The sequence below is a fragment of the Aythya ferina genome, assembly GCF_964211825.1.
Source record: "Aythya ferina genome assembly, chromosome: 1".
In the NCBI taxonomy this organism is placed as follows: domain Eukaryota; kingdom Metazoa; phylum Chordata; class Aves; order Anseriformes; family Anatidae; genus Aythya; species Aythya ferina.
In genome coordinates, this window is record NC_140296.1 from 36,003,454 (window position 1) to 36,029,889 (window position 26,436).

General features: G+C 38.6%; 1 protein-coding gene across 1 annotated transcript in view; it reads right to left on the minus strand.

The window, feature by feature from the left end:
* DIAPH3 (diaphanous related formin 3) overlaps positions 1-26,436 on the minus strand; it is a 236,270-nt gene that overhangs the window by 204,458 nt on the left and 5,376 nt on the right. Inside the window, exons 2-4 of the mRNA XM_084520348.1 lie at positions 24,272-24,304; positions 10,505-10,678; positions 4,456-4,560 (exon numbers count right to left, since the gene is read on the minus strand). Of these exons, the coding sequence (XP_084376474.1) occupies positions 4,456-4,560; positions 10,505-10,678; positions 24,272-24,304 (312 nt within the window). The remainder of the gene's footprint in view (positions 1-4,455; positions 4,561-10,504; positions 10,679-24,271; positions 24,305-26,436) is intronic.

Here is a 26,436-nt window from a genome sequence, read left to right on the forward strand (position 1 = left end):
CCACCACTTCCCTGGGCAGCCTGTTCCAATGCCTAACAACCCTTTCAGTAAAGAAGTTCTTCCTAACATCTAACCTAAAACTCCCCTGGCGCAACTTTAGCCCATTCCCCCTCGTCCTGTCACCAGGCATGTGGGAGAACAGGCCAACCCCCACCTCGCTACAGCCTCCCTTGAGGTACCCATAGAGAGCGATAAGGTCGCCCCTGAGCCTCCTCTTCTCCAGACTGAACAAGCCCAGCTCCCTCAGCCGCTCCTCGTAGGACTTGTTCTCCAGGCCCCTCACCAGCTTCGTCGCCCTTCTCTGCACCCGCTCAAGCACCTCAATGTCCTTCTTGTAGCGAGGGGCCCAAAACTGAACACAGTACTCGAGGTGCAGCCTCACTATGAACTACACAAGGAGTTGGACAAGACAAACTCTAGAGGTCTCTTCATCATTCTATCATCATTCTATTCTGTGATAACGGAACACTGGAGGTTATACTACTTCTCTGCTCCAATTATATTTCCTCAGACTTATAAAAATGGATATTCCCAATGACAAAAAAAAAAAAAAAGAAAAAGAAAAAGAGCACGGTATGGAATCTCGAGGAAAAATAAGAAGTCATTTTATTTTGGTATACCATACATAATAAATGGAATGTCTTTCCAAACATGGCTCTGAATTGACAGAGATCCATAACTGCTCAAACATGAGCGTCAATTCCAATAAATGTACACCACCAAAAAGTACATGAGATGACTGGGGAGCGTTAGAATCAGGAATCAAGGGAACCCAGACAAGAATAATCCACAGTAAAAAAATGTTCCCACAAACAAAAACACTAAGTGTTTTAAATTTTCTTTCATGTTCTGTGGTTAGTTCATAGCTACATAATATTCAGGTTAAAAAGGTGCTAAAGAAAGGGAATTTACTTGAACCCCTTTCAGATACTCTCTGGGTCCAAGAGTTATCAGTACACATTAGTAATGCCAGAAACTAAACACCGTAAAAAGCCACCTAGTTGGCAAATTTATTCCATAAACTAGAATGCTTCCAAAATCACGCTCCTCACCAAGATGGCGTAATAACTTCTTTCTGTCAGGCAAGAAAGCCCAGGTCCCTTATAGCTTCGACACAGCTGTATTTAAAGTGGAAGGAAGAAGTAACTGGAGAAAATCTTGAAGCCAAATGTAGAAGATCTCAAAAAAAATTATACCAGTAAGAGCTGAATAACAGACTTAATAAAACATGAAAGGTAAAACCAATTACACCATAAGTTGCATAAAACACTACAAATTAACTGCCTAAGGGGTATCACTGACAAGGGTTGCTGTCTGATTATTCAACAGCTTGTATACAGAGCACATCCTGTTATAATACATGCCCAACCATTTTAAGAACAGACAGTGTATATCCCTGAGGCACAGTCTGTGGAATTTCAGATATAGCTGTGATATAAGGGGGAAATTTAAGTCACATCTGTGGTGTAACAGTGGGTCGGGGCTATGCTAGTGTGCATATGTAACACATACAGTTCCCTGGATCTCCCCAGCTAGTCTCTGCAAAGATGAGATAACGGACTGACTACAGACAAGATGGCCAACTGCACTCCTAGCAGCCATCACAACAAAGTATTTGACTAAATGTTGCAGTAGCTCTCCAGGTGGGAATTTCAAAAAGTACCAGAAATTCTCCTGGCAGCTCCTGCTGTGCATAGACTAATTGATAGGCACTGCTTGTATGCCTAAGCATATGGATTAACAACCTGGGTGGTGAATCTGTCATTTCCAGTGACATCCCCCAGCACTTCTTGCTGTAAAATTGACCAAGGTGGATATAGCTAAGACTTTTATAAATAAGCAGTAAAATGGCTTTCTTTTGATGCCAAAATGGTCATATAGGACAGTCATATGGACAGGACACAAAGTTAAGATAATTAGAAAATGTTTTGGAAGTAATTTGGAAGTAAGAACAACATGTGAAGAGTTCATGGGGAAAAAAGGCCCAGCCAGACTACAAAAAAATAATCACTAGAACAACAATTCAGGGAGTCTCATCTGACCTGTCCAAAGACACCATCACAAGCAAGAGACTCGCATCGACACCCAGCCGTCCTATTTCAGATTCACTACTCCACCTGAACATTACCCTCTGCAAAAGATGCCGGTAACCGTGCGAGTGCGTGTGCAATGTATCCACAGTACCAAGCACCACTTATCATTCAGTTACGCCACAGCTCTGCAACATAATAAGAATATGACACATCTGCCGCTGCTCAAGTAAAATGAGAACTGTAGCTGGTACCAATTGTGCAACTGATTATATTAGCTATATTTCTGCATGGGAAAAGCTGCTTAAGTTCAAAATGCTCAAGTTAACTGAGAAACAGGAAATATCTTGAGGCATCAGTGCCTCTAGAAATTTAATTGCTCAACTGAAGAACAACTGGTCTGTGAGCAGATGCAGTATGAAGTCAGCATTAATTAATTCAGTTACAACATTACAAGGGAGTAAGCTGCACAATAAAAATGAAATCTTGTGAAGAAAACTCACTTTAAAAACCCAGTCTGCGTGTGTTTAACATACAGAGCAGTCAAACTTAAGGCGGGTTAACATTATGCTGCTTTTATTTCCACTTGAGTATTAACACCATAACATGGAAATTGTTTTTTAAACTTTTCTGGGCTGGAACATCTTTTCACATGTTTATATAGTACTTTAAAATGTGACACTGTTTCTGACCTCAAGTAATCGTAGTATATACAAACAACTACAAAAAGACTGAAAATACAGTGGGGACTACAATCTCAACAACAGACTGAACTACACCACATTTGGTAGATGAGAACATACAGCCTGTAAACACAACTGTTGTCCCCTCTAAGGGGACATGACACCATAGCAGACAGAAATTTCATTCAAGGCTTTCAAGCCTTGATGGTTTAAGCAGTATGATATATATCTCTCAGGTGATAACATTTTTAAAGGAAGAAATAAGGCTTCATCTAAACACAGTACTTTACAAGAAAACAAAAATGTATTGGCAGAGTACCTCATGCACTGAGATCATTCATTCTTAACAATTCTTCTCCAGGAGCCCCTTAAAACGTTACAGAGACTGATGAACACAGCATGCTTGTAGACTGACATAGAGAAGCATACAGTCAGATAACTGTTTAAGAAGTTTCTAAGCAAAGTGGAGTCAAAGGAATGAGCACTGGACTATGCATGTCAATAGAATTCTGGTTATTTACAACTTTCTGAGTCCTGGAGTGATGGATTCATTTTAGACATCTCATGCACAAGTAGAGGTAGCTCACAGTCTTCTATACATAAATAAGCACCTGAGCATAGCCTTGCCTAACCCAGCATAATCTCTACATGCATCACCAACAGAACCAGGTTTTGAGAATACTGGAAAAGAGTTCTTCACTTCTGAGAAAGCCTGATGCTGAAGTCAATGATGTTCTTAATGTTAACAGTCTTTGTAATAACAACTGCTTCAAATGAAACCTGGTAAAAGCTCTGTAGAGGGGTTGTAAATAAGTAATTTTGTCCCAACATAAGATAGCTTGGCATCTATCTCCTTGAAGTTTAAGAAATATGAACCACCAAAGGATAATACTATGGTGTTACTTATAGGAAGAAAGACATGAGATGGGATTAGTTATGTGTAATATTCAGGAGCCTATTCAGCACTTCAGCTCTTCTGAAAAAGTTTGACACCTCTTTCGTCAAGTCAAGGTACACTGAAAGTTTGCAGAGTGCCCAGGGCACGCAGCGCATTATTCTTTCCAGACAGAGGAGGTACCTGGAGAGTCCAATACTGCTGAGGACTGAAAGAGAACGCTGACAACAGAGTTTACGAGGGGGGTGGTGGGAATATGGGAGTTTCCCATCCCAGCAGCTCCAGCATTAAGCTGAATTCACTTGAAGCTCTACTATATCACACAGCTGAATCTGTGCCTCACAGAAACACCTCCTCCCACTTACTGGGTGGCTGAATTATTATGTTACTACCTAGATCTACTATTATTTTACTTTTTAGACCAAACAATTTAGCTCTTACAATGAGTGTGGAGTCTTGGGGTATCAACAACATATAAACTTAGCATGTTGTTTTGGGCTGAGAAACACCAAGAGTGTTGTAAGACTGGCCTAAGTTTCTTGATTTCCCATGAAACATCTGAAAAAGAAAAATAGGCTAACCTTCATAATCTCCTGGTACGAAGGAATTTTTATGCTATAGAAGGACTAGTAGCTCATCTTAAAAAAAACCTCCAGACAGCTTGGTTCTACACTAGTTATCTTTCATTGCAGCTTGCAAAATTACAAGATAACACCCTTTAAAAATGTTTTTGTCTGAGGAACAAGTTAGTAGGAAGAAAGTAACACACACGCTTGGTTTTTCCCGCCAGTAGTAAATAATGTAAACACTAAGTCATGTTTCATGTACTTGGGCAAAATTTACTTACAGACTTTGAAGCAGTGCTAAGATATTGCATCACCATTTCTTTTTTGGTATTAAAATCCTTCTCCCTCAATGGCACTTTCTTGTCTTCATTTAAATTCATATCTTCCTAGAATGGGAGAGGAAAAAAAAAGAAACTTTAAATGGCACCAAACAATACAGTTGTTTAACTATAAAAGACTGACTTAAAAATAATAAAAGACACAGAAATATGAACTTGAGCAACTGAAAGTCATTGTAAAAACAACTAAGTTAGATGTTATTAAAGCCATCAAAAAGTGTATCTATCTTCCCCAGCAGCTCAGATTAAAAAAAAAAAAAAGGCAACTGTGCCAGTATAAAAAAGTGCATCATGACCATTACCACCATAACCTCTTCTTCAAAATCACTTACAGTTTCATACACACTGAACTACAGAACAAAGTCATTTAACACTTGCTAAAGATGTACTTAAACCTGTCTCTTTAAAAAGATCTTTCTAAAGACGTATCAATTCTGTATTTTTTTCCCCTCAGTTCCCAAATACTTAATGCTGGCCAATGGAATCTGCTTTGCCCTAAAAGCGGTTCACAGAATAATATTCACCTTTTAAATATGTGAGGACCAAATTCTTGATGATTTGATCACAAAAACATCAAAACCACTGTCACATTTCATGCCAGCATAAAAACCCAGGGCCAAAAAGCACAGAGGCAGAACCGTATTGAAAGCCACTGAGCAGCTCTTCGGTGACATTACTGACACAGGGAATTGTAGTGTTGTAGCCTCGGAATTCTCTGATCATTGTAATCAGTTCTACATTTGTGAGAATGGACATTTCCTATCAAGCTGAAGGTAAAAAGGGCATTTAGAAACAATTTATACACACACACACGTACGTGCACATACAGCATTATGACAGTCAACCAAGCTTAGCAAGAATTACTGCAGTTACTTTCAGCTGAGACTCATGAGACAAAACCCCACCATCTTTGGCAGGAACAGTGCTACAAAGTAAGTGGGTAACAATCTCGATGTCAAAGTTCATCTCACCTAGTCAGAAATCTAAGACAAAAAGCAATCAAATTCATTACCTCAGAATTTTAGGAAAGCAAGCTAAAGACCAACATTTTTCAAGACCACTGAAAGTTAAGTTTGCCTGTCTTTTCCCGGTTTTCATATTGAATAGGATAGAATCAAATGTTTCTAAAAAGATTTAGCAGTTTGTATAAATCTGAGTTGTGAGAAGATATTGCAGAAAATGCTGGACCCTGTAAGCTGAACGTCTTCAAAGTACAAACAAGGCAATTTCATGTAGATTCTCTCTTTTTTTTTTTTTCTCCACAAATGTTACCACTTCCTTTCCAGAAAGACTAGAAAAAAATTCCTCACTTCAGTATAATCTGCATTTAATAAATATCTTTGCTTTTACCTGTAGTACCAAATAAGCACAGGATGCATGTTGTAAAAAGTTCTTTAACTCAAAAAATTATAATAGTATAGTCTTTTGCCTCCTTGGCAACTAGTTTACATATTAGCGTTGCTTCCTACATCTGAAAATTAATGCAAAACATCTTAGCAGCAAGAAAGGCCACACGTACTTCCATCTTTCCCCACTGCTGGTCTGTTTTCCAAAATACTGTATCTCCTTGATCAACAAATCATAGAGAAACTATTTGCTTATGCCCAGATCAAAATTCCAGCAGTACAAAAGTACACACACGCCTGAATATTTCTTCTTCACTTTGATAGTCACATCTTCCCTGCATAGTTATGAAAATCTCACCAGTTCATCTGTTGTTTTTTTTTTTTTTTTCTTTTTTTTGTCTTTCCTATCCATTTCACGTGGTATAAGAACTCCCTTGAGGATAACTCAAATGTTCTTAAATCTTTTATTTTCTTATTTACCTGGATCTGGAAGAAATAGCTAAGCACTGCGCTTGTCCTCCTGACAAACACAATCCATGAAAGAATGTGACAGCTGCCTAATATAGTACCTATGTACTGCACATTGCCTCTTAGTAAACCAATGGTGGAGGCATTAGCCTGAAAAGGAATACTGCATTGTCTAGTTTTTCTTGGATCAAAACAAATCAATAAACCAGTATGATTGGAAAGTCAGTCATCCAAAACCTCTGCACTAATATTCAAGTATTCAATAAAAATAAAAGTAATCAGGCTTAAGTATGCATATATTAAAAACATCACTGGGATGATGTTTGACAATGTTTGACACTTTCATATATCTTGGGACAAAACAAAGTAGAACATAAGTTTTATGTATACAACATTTGGAAAAAAAGGTGAAAGATATTTAAAGTTACTTGTCTGTACTAAAGCTTTCAAAAGTCACTGCAGCTTTTTTTTTTTTTTTTAAAAGGACAAAAAAGTGCACATAATCAACCACAAAAACTAGTGTCTTTAGTACATTAAAATCAAAGTCATCTTCTTCAGTAATCACCTGCTCAAAGGAAGGGCATGTGAATTCCTGTGTTAAAACTCCTGCTTTACATAGTAATTTGGAAACCTACATTTTAAGCTTTTAGCAGTTAATTACATAACTAGCCAGGACTACAATTCATCAGTGAGTTCAGACATTAATGTATAGTTTTGGATATAAAGCTTTGGGGACTTCTAAAAGGCATTTAAAATAAGAACAGATAAGGAAGATGTTTCTACTTTACAGGCTTTGAAAGAATTTTTGTTTATGACAAAATACTTAAAGAAAAGATACATTTTTAAATTCTCATCAACTGCATTAAAATATTCATGCCTTATCTACAATATCTCCTCAGCTTAAAAATTATGAAAAAAATCAAGTTGGATTGTCAAAAATGCAACAATGTTAGCGTTCTCTCTAGCCTTTCCCTTGTTAGCATGGCTATCACAGCTATTTCTCATTTCATGTAATGTTACAAATTAATTCTTTACCTTCTATTAAAATGAAGAACAACATATTTATGACAACTCTTACTACCAGGCAGCACATCCCTTATGATATGCACATGACAGGCCATACTCGAAACAACTAAAATCAAGTCCATCTTAGCATTAACAGATTTTATTTATTAGAACTTGCAGGAAAAAAAACAGTCTTTGGAATTCTGTGCCTCAAGATTTCTTTCCACAGGCATATAATTTTATAACAATACTGGCCCCAAAAGTTAATATATTTTACATGTATGTTTAATAAGGTTAGCTGGATTTTATTTAATACCTAAATTGCATTTTTAAAGCTCATATAAATAGAAGTGTAAGAACACTGAAACCAAAGTATTCAGTTTTAAGTTTCGCAAAAATACATGGCTAGATCTTTTTCAACATTTTCTAAAACTTATCACATCTTCAGTGCCTTGCCTGCAATATGCCAAAGGTTTTCTTTCATAATAAAATCGAAATCCACATATATACTACATAAAGGGGAAGGGAAAAGAAGAAAAGCTTTTTGCATTTGCCTGTAGCTACTGCAAAGTTCATTCTTCTGTTTAAAGCAGTCTTGTATTTCTTTCAGACTTGCTCTTTTAAGTTTTCTGAAAAATAACTCCTGAACTTATTAAATAATCAAGAGAAAACAACAGGCTTGTTTTTCTTGAAGAAAATACCCAATGTCTAATCACATTAGGAAAAAAAGAAGGCAAGGAAAGTAAGAAGCCTAACAGCACTAAACATATTCCATAATCCAAGATGTAACAGAGAGTTTATTTATAGGAAATATTCTGCCCATATGTGCAGTAAGTCATTTCTTGTTTTTGTCATTTCTTGGTTTTGCTTTTAACAAAGGAAATATCACTAAAGCAATTGAATTTTACAGATTAGAAGTATACAATGGCACAAAGGGCACGTCAGATGTGGCTTCATTTTCAAAAAGTATTTCAACTCCATTCTTTTATTTCCTTTTAAGTCATTTATTCTATGGGTGAGTGATACTTCTTTGGAAAATAAGAGCCGGTCATTTCACATGGTTATCTTCCTCATTGCACTAACCAGAAATGAAAGGAGCCAAACAGTTAATGATTCGATGCTGTGTTTGTATAAACTTTTCCATAAATTCACCATCAAAATTTGAGCTTTTCCATAATTTCAGCCATCAAAACTTCAGAGGATGCCAATGCATAACGTTTTGAGAAAACAAAGCACTGTGCATCCACGAAAACTGAAAAGGTGAAGTAATTCATCCAGTGAAATGCCAGAATTTAGAAGCTGCTCCCTTCAGTACTGACCAATTGACTATTTTTATTCTGGGCAAAAGTACCTCTAAAAGCCAGATTACAACATTCAAAAAAAAAAAAAAAAGTTAATTTAATCAAAACTGCAAACCAGGGGCTATAATATCTAATTAGCTACATAATCCACTGTGACTAAACTACTTTTATCCCAGTCCATTCAAATGTGGATAATCTGAAGAATTGCATCTGTTTTACATGTTACGGCTAATACATGTACAATACCGATAGCTTCCTTGAAACACTACTTCAAGTACTTTGTTACTCAAACAAACTAGGTAGGCATTCAAATCATCCAGGATCTTATACTTTAACATACTACTTAAACACAGACTTGGCAAAAAAGTTATAAAACAGGTATAAATTGCTTCATGATCCATAGTTTTAACTACTTCTCTTTACCTACATATGCAACAGTGACTTTCCTAGGATTTTTCCTAGGATTATGTTATTTTTTTAATTTAGGTTTCTATTTTTTATGGCATAGTCCCAACATCACACACTATCCTACACTGAAATCTCTGCAGGATGGTGGAGAAATACAGCTTGCATAGCAGAGGACTGTGCAAGGAGGCATACTTTGAGTGTAACTGTACAAAAAAAGTTTCCATTTTTTAACATTTGAGCAACTACCATTCATAGTAGAATTTGTTAACAGAATCAAAATAGTTGGACACAGAGGTATACCAAGAAAAACAAACCATGTATGAGCAACAAATAGAAAGTCAAGAAGTTGGTAACACAGTGAATCAACCTTCCTCTTTGTCAGCATAACCACGAAAATCCTAAATCCTACTTCTACAAATATAAGAATAGAATATAATCTCCAATCGCATCAAAATCTCCCTCAGTAATTAGATAGGCAACAGTAGCCAACCACTAGACTTAACTCACACAAAATCAATGCAGAACAGAAATGCCATGCACACAGAGTAAAACATACAAAAAAAAAAGCAGTCACTGATCGCTCAGTCATAACTCTCCACAGCAGTACAAATACATCTTCAAAACTAAACATTGCTGAGTACTAGGAATTATAACCTCCATAAAGGCACTTCACACTCAGCACATTTAATTTACTCCACATCCCAGTCCCTGGTAGCTGCTTTGTGCTTCACAAGGGACAATTACTTGTTACTTGAGGCATAGAAAGGAATAATCTAGGAATCACTCTCCTTGTTAACATCCTCTTGTGCTCTTCAGAATTCACTCCTCTCTCAAGGCCATTCCATGTTTACTTTTCAATTGCCAAAATCCCATCATCATCAATGTCAAAAAAAATAACTTAAAGATGAAAAAAATCAACCTATTGAGGTGGTACCAATGCCACATGATCTTTCTGGCAAGTGACAGCCACTCTTTTGTAGCAAAGCAATGATAGCACCTGAAGAAGGAAGTAAACTGTGACTGTGTGTGCTTTGTACAGCAGACAAACACTGCTTTAAAAGCATGAATGCTAAGTCTTTTTTGTGTAAAAAGTGGCATAGAACATTAGATCAGAACAAAACCGTGTCATGACATTCAAAGGTATAAAGCCTCTTTTATGTTTCAAGTCATCTTAAAAGCAAGCAGGATTCCCTTTTCTTGTTCCTCCTCAAAACCTGTTGTATAATCTCACTTCTAATAATCAGAAACCTCAAGTTTCTACCTTAAGTATTTGTGGGGCAAAAATTTTGCCAAAATAATTCAAAGGTTTTATCCTCCCCAGAAACACTCTAGAAAACACATAATTACAACTAACAACAATAATAATAATTCAGGTAAAAGATCAAAATGCATGCAGGAAAAGAAGGGTTCCATCCATCAGCCATATTATTCTTTAAGTGAAGAAAGTCAGTACAAGACACTTACCATCATTTTTTCAAACAGTGCTATGATTTCTCTTTCTGACAGGGGTTTTGGAACAAAATCCTCCACATCAGTAGTTGTGGATGACCAATCTGTAGAGTGGGACTGCTTCATATGTGGCAGAGGAGGTCTTTCCTTTTTGCTTCCTGGAATTCTTATACTGGCAAATCTATCCAACTGAAAACAGAAAGGATATAGTATATTACACAATGTTCCCATTCTGGGTAGTCTTAATGGGTATTCCTGGAATCTTAACATTCTTATTTTTCTGTTCTAACTTACCTATTATTTAGCTGTCTTACTTTTATGGGGTTTCCTAAGAATACCTATAATGGTCAGTTGTCTTAGCGTTTCAGTTAGTAGGAAATATGGAGAAACCATGCAGCACGTGAGAATTTTATGGAAAAAGTTTTGAGGAAAAAGATATCTACAAAACCAGCACAAGATTTATGAAGAGTTCTTCATAACCATTACACGTAGAATAGGAAAAAGTAGGCTTATTTACCAAAGCATAGCTTTAAAATGCTTTTCCTTAGTCTGAAATGGCAGTACTTCTGACATTCCAACAAAATATACAGATATGCAACCAAGTTACTTTTGATTAAAAGACAAGTTTGTATGACTAAGACACTGTTCTCTTTCTTCTTTATTTGAAAGACTTTATCCTAAACTTTGTACTTTTCTGTGTTACGATTATTTAAAAATTAGTCGAGGAGAAGAATAAAAACTTTCAGCTCCTTTGTTAAAACTAAGTAGGATACACTCAGAGTCTGATAAAGAATACTTAGCCTTTATCATCAACATGAGACAAACACTCTGACTTCACTTTGTTTTTTGTTTTTTTTCCTGGTTTGGTATTTAACTACTTTTCAGTAAAGACTTAACTAACTGGAATTTTAAAACACGCTCAGTGTTAGAGACTGTATATTTTAACGTATACAGGCAAAGCCCAACAGAACACAAAAGCAGCTGACACTCAATTAAATGTGCTAAATCTTAATCATCTTTGTAGCAGCCTTTTGAACAGATGTGAACAGCAATATTAAACTTGTCAACACAAAAGAAAGTTACAGTAGCATTTGATGCGTAAAATTTTGGACAAGATTTTAACCATATTGATAGCCTTATGTCTTTGCAATGCTATGCGAAAAAATACTCTAAGGCTTCAATACATCATGAAGATAAGTATCTTGATATATCATTTAATAAGAACATCAAAACAACCACAGTAAATGACAAGTAAAGTCTGTGGAGTTAAGATCAGAGAGAACAAAGAAAATTAGAGGCAAAAATTGTGTACAAGTGTACCACTCCAGTCAACACAGAGCAGGAATTGCCTATGCATAAAGAGAGGTTTAGAGGAGAAGAAAAAAAAAAAAATTTAATTCTTCCTGTTCAAAATTGAAAGGGAACGTTTTTGGAACATAGAAATAGATTGCAAGCCACTCATACAGATGGTTGTAGAACATGCAAAAGCAGAAAATAAATATAGCATAAACATAAAAGAACTCAGCATGGAAGATAGGGCCCTTCAGTGTCACATCAAACCAGCAGGCAGCGTGGAAATCACACTCTAAAGGAATAATTACACAGGCAAGACCCAGGAAGAAAGAGAATGCAACAAAAGCAAAAGGGAGAGGAACATCATTGGAAGCAAAGTATAGAGCCGTCAGTGACAAAAGCCATCTTACATCTTGATCAGACAGCAATTTCCCTTCCTGTCCTTAAAAAAAAAAAAAAAATAAAAGTCTACAGCAAACAAAAGGGGAAGCTAGATTGCAAACTGCAGTGACTGGATCGGAATCTTAAAAACACACCATATTATATTATAAGGGATCTGACACAGCCCACACGGCTTCACCCAGGGCAAACTGTGCCTGACCAGTCTGGGGGCCTAGTACTCCAGTGGAGAGACCGCATCAGTCAACAAGGGAAGACCAACTGATGTCATCTGCCTGGGCTTCTGTAAAGCCACAATGCCACATGGCACCCTTATCCCCAAATTGGAGATGGATTTGAAGAGTGGACTATCTGGTGGATAAAGAATTGGCTGAGTATCTGCAGCCAGAGAGTGGTGACTGATGGCTCTATATCCAGGTAGGGGCTGGTGACGAGCAGTGTTCCTCGGGAGTCTGTCTTGGGACTGGTGCTGTTTTACTGTACTTATCAACGACATCAACTGTGGGATCAAATGCACCGTCAGCAAGTCTGCAGATGACACCAGGCCAGGTGGTGCAGTCAATATAACAGAAGGAAGGAAAACCATCCAAAGGGCAACCTGGACAACCTAGATAGGTGGGCCCACCCGAACTTAATGAGATTCAGCAAGTTCAAGTGCCAGGTCCTGCACCTGGGTCAGGGCAATCCCAGACAGAAGTACAGGCTGGGAGAACACATTGAGAGCAGCCCTGCAGAGAAGGACTTGGAGGTTCTGGTGGACAAAAAGCTCGACATGAGCCAACAGTGTGCGCCTGCAGCCCAGAAAGCCAACTGCATCCTGGGCTGCACCAACAGAGGGGTGGCCAGCAGGTCACAGGAGGGGACTGTCCCCCTCTGCTCTGCCCTGGCAAGGCCCCACCTGGAGCAGGGCTCCAGGATGCCATGAAAGACAGTACACCTGCTCCAAAAAAAAAAAAAAAAAAAAAAAAAAGCATTAGCCAATAGCTTCTCCTGTGCCCATTTGCTATCTAGGGTACAACCTAAGAAACAAACCATTCTATTTGAAGATTCTTAGTACACAGATTTGAAGCAGAGGTACAGGAAAAATACTTTGGCTGAAGTAACAGACTTCAGCACATGACTCAGCATGCAGAGAATTTGTAATTTAGATTTAAGCAAGGAGTGCCCTACGCTCTCCTGAAAAATCTCAGCCCTTTCTTTAGAGCACTTGTTCCTCCAAACGTCTCCTTTTCCTTTCCACCCCCTTCTTTACAGCTTTCATTCCCCAAGCATCCCCTCTTCCTTCTCCTGCTACACAAACAGGAGCAAGAGTTCGTAAGACAAAAGGAAGCTGGTCAGATGGAACCACCCTAGCCTGTGATATGAAATACCCCACACAGTCCCAGAGCTACTCTTACTCCAGAAGAACAGAATTCAGGGACAAAGGCCAAAACATCCATGAAAAGGGAAATTTTACTTCCTTTTGCTTGTTGACACATTTAGTTTATGCTTTGCTTTTAACCTCCTTTAGCATGCTTCGCTGTATGATAGATATTTTGCAACACCACAGATTAGGTCATATTTATATTCCTCATAATTACCCAATTCTATACCATTTGTCCTAAAGAAGGGAAATGTGCTCTCAGAATACGTTTGATAAGGCAGAAAAAGCAAGAGAAAATCAGATCCTAGGATTAAAAGCACATTACACATGTTGAATTACTTGAAATAATTTAAAATGATGCATTCTAAAGATATGAATTCCATAGATTAAAAAAAGGAAATTCACAACAAGACCTGAACAGTACAGTGTGGCTATTCTACATACATTTCTCTCTTGAATTTCGCATTAATGGTGCTTCAGAAAAGTTAATACCTCTCAATACTCCAATACAAGTGAATAATTTCATGGTCCACCGAAAGCACTTTACAGAAATTTCATTGCTTGGTTGTAATGAAATTTGCCACTGATGCTGCTGGCGATCCAAGTGCATAGAGCAAATGGCAAAAATATAGTTCAATAATCTTCCATGTTACATCAAAAACAGTTTCAGCCAGGCTAGCCGATGGGGAATATCTAAAGACAGCTTTGTATCAAAGTGTCCCTACAGTTTAAGGAAGGTCTCACCTTCTGTCTGTAAATTAAAGATGTCTGCCTTGCACTTACCAATAAAAACATACAGATCCATACTGAAACAACATGTTTAGAACAATAATTTTCTGAGGAGAAACTTTTTCCTTAGAGTCTTTGTAGAGTCACTATTAAAATTAACCAAGAATAAATAGTGTTTCATATGTTCTTGATACAAAATATATCCATAGTAAAGTCTCTGAAATGCTCCAAACAGATCAATCTTGATGCATTGACTGAACTCAGAAGACCATCCAGAGTTCAAATGCAATAAGGAATGAAGGCTTCTGAGCAATCAGTGGAGAAAGCCAGAATTTGGCTAGAATTAGGATTTTTTTTGGTTTTTTTTGTTTGGTTGGTTTTTTTTGGGGGGGGTAGGTTACTTGGTTTTCTTTATTTTAAGATGGAATAAAAGAGCAGAAACAGGGCAGATGGTTCATTTTTTGTTTATGACAGCAGAGAAGCTACCAACAAAATACATACATGTATATATAATTCACACAGTTCTCATTATTAAGACTATATCTCCCAACGTGAGACGCATGAGGAGTCTTTTCTCATAAACTTGAATTTAAAGCAGTGGTTTGATTGGGTATACTTTAGTTTTTATGTCTGCATGCCTGCTACTGCCAAAGATTGCAACTTCCATAATTAGCCATGCACTTCAATCTGCCAGACTGCATTCTTTGCAAGACAGAAGTGACAAGGCAACTGAAACACAAACTCCGCATCAGAACTGAAACACAATGAAAAGTAAACCACAGTCAACACACGAACATAAGTTACCGTAAGACAACTTTTAAGCAGCCTTTTACATTCATCAGCCTGTTCTGAGGGAGTCTTCTCAGAAACTCTCTATGGTGCCTTACACTATAATAGATTTTAAAACTATCTTGTAAGATAGTTAGTAGTCTTGTAGCACTCCTTCCACTACTTTGTTCCACAGAAAACCTCTCAAACTACGACTTCAGTAATACCCTCTGTAGAGTAGGAGACTCTAAGCAGTGTGAGACACTATTACCATGTGTAGAATACAGTGTTGACAGCACCTACACACTAAAAATTGTCTTGGTCATCTTCGGTAGCACAAGGTATGTGACTGAATGAAGCCCTCATTACTTCAAATTTAAAAAAAAATCATGCACACGGGGCTAAAAAGATGGGAGTTGGACTTTTTTATTACTAGAAGTAATGTAAAGGTGACCATTTATTTCAAAGGTGGCATCACTGGAGCAACATTCAGCTCCTTTAAGGACTTAAATTCTAATGAACATTTTTTGAATGCAGTCATATTAAAGAAATTGCTTAAAAGGGAGCAACTGACAGGACATATCACAAGTTTTCTTCAATGTCCATCATCTGTATGAATGACAAGAAGAAAAGAGGCATGCAGCAGTAGGATCAAAATTAGAATCAAGACTGTGTGATAAAAAGCCATCCTGCACAAAGGAGCACAAAAGGTGGGTGGTTAGGCCCAAGCTTCTTTCACCCGGCTTCTCACAAACCCATCACAGGACCAGTCACCCCATCAAATCTCCATAAGCCAGGGGCACAATGGCACGTGGTAACACCCCACATTGTTGACTCAGAGGAAGGTCCAGATTCCTGCCAAGGTTTTCCCAGCAGTTTCTTCACCGTGGTCCAAGTGCAGCACACTCCTGAGAGCCAGCACAATGAGCTCTCCAGAGCACCTTTTAGACCAAGGAGATTTGCTGTGCTGCGGTATGACACACATTATGAGATGCAGGGAAAAAGTATTTGGCAGATGCATGAGACACATCTTGGGACATTTCAGGGGGAGCCAAAGTCAGAGGACATGATGGATCTCAGAGATTTGGAGAGGAACGAGAACAGGGAAATGAAGTTACAAGGCATTTAGATGGGCCAGTTTTGTGTAAAGAGTTTGATAGTTGATCCAGTGCAGTTTGTCTTATCGTATTAAATTATATTTCCAGTACTTTTCCTGAGCCAATTCCAACTCTTGTCCTGACTCTCTACTTCATGTGTACAAATGAAGTAGATGAGTACAAATGTAGAGCTTAGGGATATGGTTTAGTGGAGGGCTGTTAGCGTTAGGTTGGAGGTTGGACTCGATGACCTTGAGGTCTCTTCCAACCTAGAAAATTCTGTGATTCTGTGATTCTGTGATTCTGTGAAATGCATGTATCAGCAACACGAGTGGGCCCATGGGTCTGAGAGCTCATGTGCCAACAACTGGAGAAATCTGAGTATCCTTAAGTACCAGCAAGTGGAGTGGGACCATAGTTGTACCAACAGTGCCAGCAACTGGAGCAAGGGAGGGTGTGTGAGGGAGTGATATTTAGTGATCAGCCTCCATGTGAAGAGGTCTGTGCCAGCACCCAGCCTGAGGCTGCAGCTGCAGGGGCTCGTGCAAGCAGGTAGAGTGGGTGGGTGAGCCCTGCTACTGGAAGGTTCCTACATTGGGTGTGCATTTCCCCCTAACATCACCATGATCAAATAGACAGGGGAATAGAATAAGGCTGCTGGTGCTGTTTGTGTGAGCACTGAGCGTGGCTGGCTGTGGTGATCAGTGTGGCCAGGCATATGCATGTATATTAGCACACCTGTGTTTGTGTGCATGCCTGCTCAGCCCCACTTCTGGTTGGACCTGCGGATGGGGAGCTGCAGCTTTGCTGTTACCACTTTCATTTAGCCCTCCCCCATTTTCCTTCCCAACGAGAAAGAAAAACTTATTCTGCCCAACATGGCCCACACACATGTAGCCAACTTGCTTGCAAGGTCAACTATTCTTAGTGCAGGAACAGTATTTTTGCTACTTAAAATATTAATAGGACTTAAAGCCCACACACTTGCTATCAAGCATTACACAATGTTCTCCTTCACTGTTTGAAACAATGAGTATTCTAGACATTCTCAAAGCCTATAAAAAGCCATGACACACAATGCTAAGGAAAAAGATAAAATGGCAAGTCCAGATAAGCAGCATTCACCCCCTCAGAGCTGATTTCAGACTGAATGCAAATTAGGTATCACAACTTGAATCGCTGATAATGAGAATAATAGCTGCAAAAGCCAAAATGAAGCAGCCATCACAGTATGAATAGCATCCAAACTTTTATTACTTTTCTATTTCATAGTCTCTCTGTAGAATAATAGAGAGGCTATGAAATAAACTGCTTTTATGCACATACTGTGGGCCTGAAGATCAAAATTATAATGAGATCCATAGAATGTCCCAGGTCAAACCTTCTGGCTCATCCCACTTTCTGATCAGGTCCCTAGAAAGTACACGTATTTGTGCTCTCACTTAGATCTTTGTGAAAACTTCTTATACCATTCTCCATAAAACAATACTGCGTATTGAACTTGCACACTTGATAATGCAGGAATCAGTAGATTAGTTAACACTAGATTAATTGCTGGCTCAACATCCCATCAAGACCCATGCTGAACGAAGCATCACCTTCTAACAGAGCTGCAGGCAGGAATTAAAGGTATTACTCCACCTGCCATCCTGCCTTGCTCATCTTTATCTCCCCTTTTTAATTAACACAAATCGTTTATTGTTATAAGATTATTATTTTTAATTAAAAATCCAATAGATGCATGTATTGGGTGAGCAATTGGCTAACGGGCAGGGCCCAAAGGGTTATGGTAAATGGGGCTGCGTCAGGCTGGCGGGCGGTCACCAGTGGGGTCCCTCAAGGCTCCATTTTAGGGCCGGTACTTTTCAATATTTTTATAAACGATCTGGATGTAGGAATAGAGGGTATTTTGAGCAAGTTTGCTGATGACATCAAACTTGGAGGAGTTGTGGACTCAAATGAGGGCGTAAAGGCCTTGCAGAGGGATCTGGACAGGTTGGAGAGCTGGGCGATCACCAACCGCATGAAGTTCAATAAGAGCAAGTGCCGGGTCCCGCACCTGGGACGGGGAAACCCTGGCTGCATGTACAGACTGGGCGATGAGACGCTGGAGAGCAGCCTAGAAGAGAGGGATCTGGGGGTCGTGGTAGACAGCAAGTTGAATATGAGCCAGCAGTGTGCCCTGGCAGCCAGGAGGGCCAACCGTGTCCTGGGGTGCATCAAGCACGGCATCGTTAGTAGGTCAAGGGAGGTGATTGTCCCGCTCTACTCTGCGCTGGTGCGGCCTCACCTCGAGTACTGCGTGCAGTTCTGGGCACCACAGTATAAAAAGGACATGAAACTGTTGGAAAGTGTCCAGAGGAGGGCTACGAAGATGGTGAAAGGCCTGGAGGGGAAGACGTACGAGGAACGGCTGAGGTCACTGGGCCTGTTCAGCCTGGAGAAGAGGAGGCTGAGGGGAGACCTCATCACAGTCTACAACTTCCTCGTAAGGGGGTGTCGAGAGGCAGGAGACCTTTTCTCCATTAACACTAGTGACAAGACCCGCGGGAACGGGGTTAAGCTGAGGCAGGGGAAATTTAGGCTGGACGTCAGGAGGGGGTTCTTCACAGAGAGGGTGGTTGCACACTGGAACAGGCTCCCCAGGGAAGTGGTCACTGCACCGAGCCTGTCTGAATTTAAGAAGAGATTGGACTGTGAACTTAGGCACATGGTCTGAACTTTTGGGTAGACCTGTGCGGTGTCAAGAGTTGGACTTGATGATCCTTAAGGGTCCCTTCCAACCCAGGATATTCTATGATTCTATGATTCTATGTATAATCATACCCAGGATTACAAAAAGAGCTCCTTAGTTCTGTCAATGCTCCACTCCAGCCTTGATTCAATGCCTTTCTCAGGAAGAGAAAGATACTCAGAAGAGAATGGGACATCCATGGAAAAACCTGATGGCATCAGCTGCTACTGAGGGAATGTGACTTCCTACAAGAATTTTCATGGGATCTTTGAGGCTGCTAACAACCGAAGGTGAAATTTTACACAGAACAGACACGCAGGACGACACGTCGCCCAATAAATAAATTCATTCTTATGGACACAGATGGTCTACTTAAAAGCACAGTTTTATTTGCTTGATATTACTGAATTTGAACTAAACGTAAAAAAAAAAAAAAAAAAAAAAAAAAAAGCCACAATAGATTCTCAAGCACTTTTACTGTAATTAAATTATTACAGCTCTCAAAACCCATGGTGCTTTTATTCAGTTTTAAGTTAACTGAGCAATTTAGGTTGAAGGTGATTAACCATTTGCAGATGACAACTCCTAGATAAAAGTTATTTTCTGAGAAATGCTACTAATAGCTTCGCTTTGTGAATGTTCTGGGAGCCAACAAATCAAGCAGAATCAACTGGCGTGGCTGGTCTTATTTACAGCCACAGAGAAGGAGCGTAGGGAACAACTGAAGTGATTTAGCAGCAGAGGTTACCTACATCAAGGACAGAACATTACATCAAGTGGGTATTGGCTTTCTTCTCCGTGTCTTAGATAAGCTCAAGGAAGCGAATGCATGAAGAAAGAAATAAAAAACCCGAACAGTTCTCAGCTCCTCATATGAGCAGGTTCTCAGTGTCTTAACAGAATTATAACCAAGCTTAATGAAGTGAAATGCAGTGTTTTGAGGAACTGTTTTCTGACATGCCTTTAGAGCACCTATATCAAACTTGGAAACACAAAGTTCCTATTTCCGTAAGCACAGGAATACTAGGAACACTCACTCACAGATCCTTGATACGTGGAGTACTGTCTAAAGAAGTTGGAATTCTTTAGACAAAGAAAAACTGTCAGTTGTGCATTTCTTCCAAAGTTCATGGTTGTTATAGCATGACAATTCATCTCCTCAGATACAATTGCCACAGATCTATAGGAACAGTACCTATGGCCATATCTGTAAAATAAATCAACAATCTTAACATCAATATTGTTGCCTCAGTTCAAGCCTGCAACTTCCTCTAAATTGACATTGGATGAGAAGGGGGAAGGGAGAGAGGAAAAAGAATAAAAGCCAACTGTAGACATGATGGTCCTTCCAGCAGAAAAAAGCTCCCATCCCTATGATGCTGTGCTCAGTGAAGGACCTGGGAAACACACAATTTGCTATGCTCCCTTCCCAGACTGAAGCCCCGAGACCCAAACAGGCAGTGGAAGAATGAGCATGACTCCAGAGAAAAGGAATAAATACCAGTAAGTATTTGTAGAACAACTTCTGACAGTTTAGCCAGACTTTTACAGAGATAATTTGGACCATGAATATTGGTATCAATGCACATAATAACAACTGGTTATTGTACAAAGATAGATCCATAAAGCAAGACTTAAAATTTTTGACTTCACATACCAAGTGTATTTCCTATTACCCATACTTGAAGCAAAAGCTGAAGTGCAACATCTTGTAGGACTCCAAAATGAAAAGTTCCCATGCACACTGTCCATGTATCTCACCAGGAAGAGTTCATCTAAAAAACGGTGCTAAACATGCTTAAACTTGTGCACTTAATCCATTATCTCGTAACTGGCTGAGCAACCTTAAATTTTATAAAATGCACTAGGAACACGAACTATCTTTCTTAATATACTCTGTTTAAGCTATTTACTGTAGTGACAAGACCCCAGCATTTGGGGAGGTGGGAAGAGAGAGAACCAGAAAAAGTAGCTGTACCAAATTAGCAGGTACCAGATGGAAATACTAGGTTTATGCAGGATGCAAGAGTCTTGGTTATGACAGACACAATCCCATATAAGCTAGGTAAGCAGTAGCACAGTTACAGTGGTTTTGCCACAGAAGATATACTTTGCACTATACTGAAAAAGAAGCAACAAACTAGGTCATTCTTCTACCACAGTCAGATTCCTTGACTTTTCCATTCTTACCTTTCTTTTCTTTTCATGATCTTACCAGATCAGATATGACATGCCTTGGTCTGGACCTAAGCTAACATGCCAATGCAACAGCTGCACCCTACCATGAGATTTGAGGTTTCTGGCATTAGTTTTGTAATCTCTGCATTTTGGTTTAGCACCAGGAACAGTGATGCCTGGACCACATAAAGCACGCAAGCCAAGTCATGTAAAATTCTCAAGTTCAGGATGAATCCAACAGATTTGACAACCTTTAAACAAGGGAGAGAATCACTCTTGTATTTTCATATTCCATTTGTCCAATTATACCAAGCAGATCAATCTGCATCAACTTTACAAGACAGAAATTGTAAAATATCATGCTCCGTTTCCATCCAAAATCACTGTGTAAAGATCTGGAATGTTTCTGAAGAAGAAAATTAACCTAAAGGTCCCAGATGCAAGTGCTAAAAGAGATTATTGTCATGGATCCTGGTGTTTTCTTTGTCAGATGAAGAGCAGGCTTTCCATACAAGACAAGTTTATTGCTAGAAGATGTTGCTGCACTACAGTAAAGTCTTTATTCTAGAAAAGTAGAAAACCTTGTAGCACAAAAAAATCCTGACAACCTGATGTGTGTTGTTTGTTTACTACTTCTAGTACCTCATTAGTAAGAGGCATGATTACAAAACTGTTCAGTTTTAGCCTAAACTGCATTATGGTAAGTATTAAACAGACTTCCCCTCCCATTATCACAAAAAAAAAAAAAAAGCACAAACAGACCAACAAGACACTGTCAATGATCAGTGAGCACAATCTATTAGCGAAGATGTGGTATTAAGTATACAGGTACAAAACCTCTATTTCCTACTTGATAGGTTAAAACTTAAGAGCATTGTGTGTAGTTTCTCTTTCTGCAGGTGCCCCCCACATTCTGCCTTGCAAGTAGGAAGAAAAACCTAACACCACCCTCTAATTTTCAAGATTGTATTTTTGACTGCCCACTATTTCTATCCTCAGTAAACAGAATTTAATATCTGGAGAACCTGCTTAACAACTACAGCATTGGTCAATCTTCCAGACATCTTGTCAGTCATTTAGTCAGACAAGTTAACAGCTTAGTCATGGAAGTCTGCTCTAACACCCTGCCATAGATACACGAAGAATTGCTATAATATTAACAATATACAAAGGAGAGAGAGTCAAACAACACTCCTATGCCTCCATTTGAAATATTTATTAGTCTTAGAGAAGTGGGAACATACAGCAAAATAAAGGTTGTATCAATTTAGTTCAGTGTGTTTGAAAGTAAAAGGAAATCACTACTTTCCTTTACCAGATAAAATATTTCATGTAAGATCAAAGAAGTTACTGACAAAGATTCTGAGTCAAAGACATCTTAACTTCTTTTTCTTCCCTAAAGCTTCAGAAGATTAGAAAAAAAATAAAGTATATTCCTTCTTTGACAGTCAAAGATTAACTTCTTAGTATGAGAAATTCCACTGGTAGCAGTAGAGCTTAGTAAGAGAAAGACTTACATAAACAGAGATGCACAGAAGAACACCTTTCATTAGATGGCTTCTTATTCCCAATATGTTCTTCTCCCAGAGATGATTTTACCCTTCTTGGAAAGTGCATCATTTAACTCATGGTAGAATATTAGAAGTTATTGGGTTTAGGCCTGTACATAGTCACATCTTAAATACGTAGAACATACTTCATCATGAATCTTGTTTCTCTATATATCACAAATTATAAAGCCTTTCTATACAGCAGCTGTTAAAAAAAATCTACACTACTTTATGTGATAAGCAATTTTAGTATGCATTTACTTTTGTCTACATATAAGTAGATTTCTTTTTAATAAGTTTTTTAAAAAATATCTGTGTATTAGCAATATTTTTGAGCCTTACAAACCATTTACTGGAGTGTGCAGCACTTCAGTTAGGAAACGGGCTTGTTTCCACTGTGATCTTTCAAGTGGATACTTGGGCAGATACCTACATGCAGCTCTTCTGCGCAATAAGTTTCCTGCCTTCATAGTGCCTGAACAAAAAAGCTAGAAGGAATATACATTAGTCAACTGTGTTCTAAAAACAAGGTGTTTTAGGTCTCATCATTACAAGGATTCATCTTTTTAAGTAGACAATTCATCTGCACCATCTCACAAATAATTCAGTACAATCCTAATACAGAAAAGCAGTCTGCATTAAAGATACTGAAATTCTGCTAACTTATCTGAAATAAAATTAAAAAGAAAATATACGTATTCCATAGTTCCTGGTATACAAAACTGTAATTGTAAGAAATGGATTAATAAAATATTTGTATTTTGTAAAGCATAATGCAGCAGAGAGCAAGTTACCATGCCTATGATTACCCATTAGAATAAGGGATATAAAATCTTTCCGTAAAAGCTACAGAGTCAAGGTGCAGTAACATGCTCAATGCTACCAACTTTGCACAGCTAATCAACAATAACTGGATCATTGTTTCCTAAACTAAGGAACAGCACTCTTTCCTGGTGCAAGTGTGTTGTATGTTGTCCAGTGTCAAGCTCTCTATACATAGCTCTCAGCTATGCACAGTATTTCAGCAGAACGATATATAGCAAAAAATAGATACCAAAGTCATAACTGATCCTTAAATGCCTACAGAACATCGTTTCTTAAGTGAATTCAAAGACTCTGTAGAACAATCCACTTTCAGAAGAGCTATTCTTATCAACCAAAGAATAGCACAGACAATGAATCAAGTGCATTTTAATTACAAGGGGAAAAAAAACTGCTTGGTGATAACCTCTTCTGCTGTTCAAGACAGACGAAGTTTGAGAAACACTGTTAGCACATAGTGAACATATCTAACATTGCTTAAGTAAGCATTAATGAGTTTTTACAAGCTACTGTTAGTTAAGCATGGTATTTTAAGCCAGACATGCGATCTAAATAACTTTAATATTAAACATGCAGTCAGATTCCTTAATTATACCACATATAAAGTGGCACGGTTATCTGTCAAGCTCATTTAGCCATGCTTAGAACATACTTTTAGGCCATCCATAGATTTTTCACTACTCAAACAGAGTATGTTACAGATAATTAACAGTTTAGTGAGACTTCACTAATTAACTAAATTAACTTCCCAATTAAGACAGTTTCTTGTAGCAAAAAAGGTTGTTTATATTGCATTAGCAATAAGGTTATTAGCTTAGCAAAGCCAAAGCAAAACATAAGTTGTCTTACCACATCATCAGTCAGTGTCTTGATATTTAAATGCTGTAAATCAAACAGGAAACCAGTCATGTCACAATCGCGTAATCAAAAAAAAAAGTGTTGGTTACTGTTATTTAAAAGAAGATGCAAATTCAGTGTTGAATTGTAATAATTTCCTTCACAAGCTGTACTTTGTTGGCACAGCAAATTGGGGGGGAGAGGAGGAAATACAGCGCAGACAGAAGAAAAAATGCAATCTGATCTTTAAAAAGAATAACGTTGTGCAGAAGAATACAGACAAAGAAAAGCTTAAGACGAGTTGTGTTTTATCATATTTACAGCTAAATATACTAGAACATGTATATATTAGAAGAAATACGCTGCCCATAATTCAGCAAATAGAATTGTCTTCTGGAAAAGGCTGTGTGGACTCCACCAAGGAACGAGTGAAGAGGTTTTAAGTCCAATGGAAGAACACAGATCAACTCTCAGCAGTTCAAAGCTCTGACTGCCAAGCTGCAAAACTGAAGCAAGTGAGACTGTTCGCTGCTTTCAAGCAATGCCTCTTGCAAGCCAAACATGAAGCTCTCATGAGTAGAAACTCACACAAGTATTTCTTAACAGCAACATTCAAACATTCATGACCAGTTAGTTATTGCTATGTGAAACAACGGGTCCTGAACAAACTTGGTTGCACTGCACATTGACAGACACAACAAGCACTAGGACAGAGCTCTTTCATAAAACCCAAGAGAAGCAGCAAAGAATATATGGACTGACAAGTCAGTGTTGCGTGGATCCCATTCATAGTTTTGTGTGACAAGGCTGAGAACAGGCTCGGCAGGAAAATGGGAAGAGCAGTAAGCCACACGCTTGGTGAGATTGACTCTTTCCCTATTCTTAGGCTCCCCTCCTTGCCTAGTGTGCAAAGCTTGGCAGCACCTGCAGCAATTGTCAAGGGCTCTATCCAAATTAACCAGATTTAGAAGCTCTTGTGTTGTCATGACCAAATCAACAACACTGAAGTATTACTGCTTGCAACATCTTTGATGCCTCCTCCTTCAATACTGAAGAGTATTTTGTGCTAAGCCAACTATTGTACTATGATAGCTCTACCCTCAGTATTATCAAGACACTACGGAAGAAGTGTATGGTAACTGGCTATGAAGTTAGAAATAAAAGCAAATCAAATATGAGGAAATGTTCAGTTCTCAGTGACACAGTGTGAGTTATACCACCAACAATAAAAACTGGAGCTAGGTCAGTACTGAATACTTACAGCAACCCCACTCTGTGCTACAGACAACAGTCAGTGGGAAAACACTGATTGAAGTAGACTGAAGAACTGCGAACACACGGTCTTATAACAGAACTTCGTAAGAAATTAGTATTTATTCATTTTTCATATGCTCAGCTAATAGCCTCAGACAATACAGATACCATTGTAAAGCTCCTCCAGCATGGTACGAGGCTGTGTAATCTGCTTCAAATGGAAGTTTGAGACATGTCAGACCGACACAGCATGCCATTGTACTGACACACACAGCACACCACATTGTAGGAACAGAGACTGGATGTTCTGCGGCACTCAGCAGAAGACACTGTCAGCATCCACGGGATCAAGGGCACATGTTTCAGCTTCAGGTTTTGTTCTTTGAAAAAGACCAAGTGAATGGAATAGTTCAAGCCAGTGTTATACCTTTTAATTACACCGTGAAGTTCAGCAATGGAATTTACTGTTGGAAAGACTGGAAGTTCCCTATGCTGCACATCAGAACACCTCATGAAACAAGTCATCTGGCTAATTACTGGAGGGAAAAAAAAAAAGAAAGAAAAAGATTGCTGTTCAACCAATTAAAGACACCATAATGGTATAAGAAATTCAATATACAGATATGAGTCTCCTAAGCCTCCAGCTTACTGACTGCTAACAGAGGAGGAGGCTGAAAATACCCACATAAGGGCTTATGCAGATAGTGTTATGGGGCCTAGTTTGTATTTACAAGATTTCTTAAGAGAGCAAGAAAAACCCCAGAGTACCTACAACCTAATGCTCAAATCCTTCAGCATTCTAATATTAAAGTGCTGTAAGACACCTCAGAAGATGTTTGTCTGAATATTATGGTAAAATGCTTGTAAGTTAGAGAAGCTGGTTAAAACATGACAACTCAGGCAATCTTTTCTTTCTCCCTCAC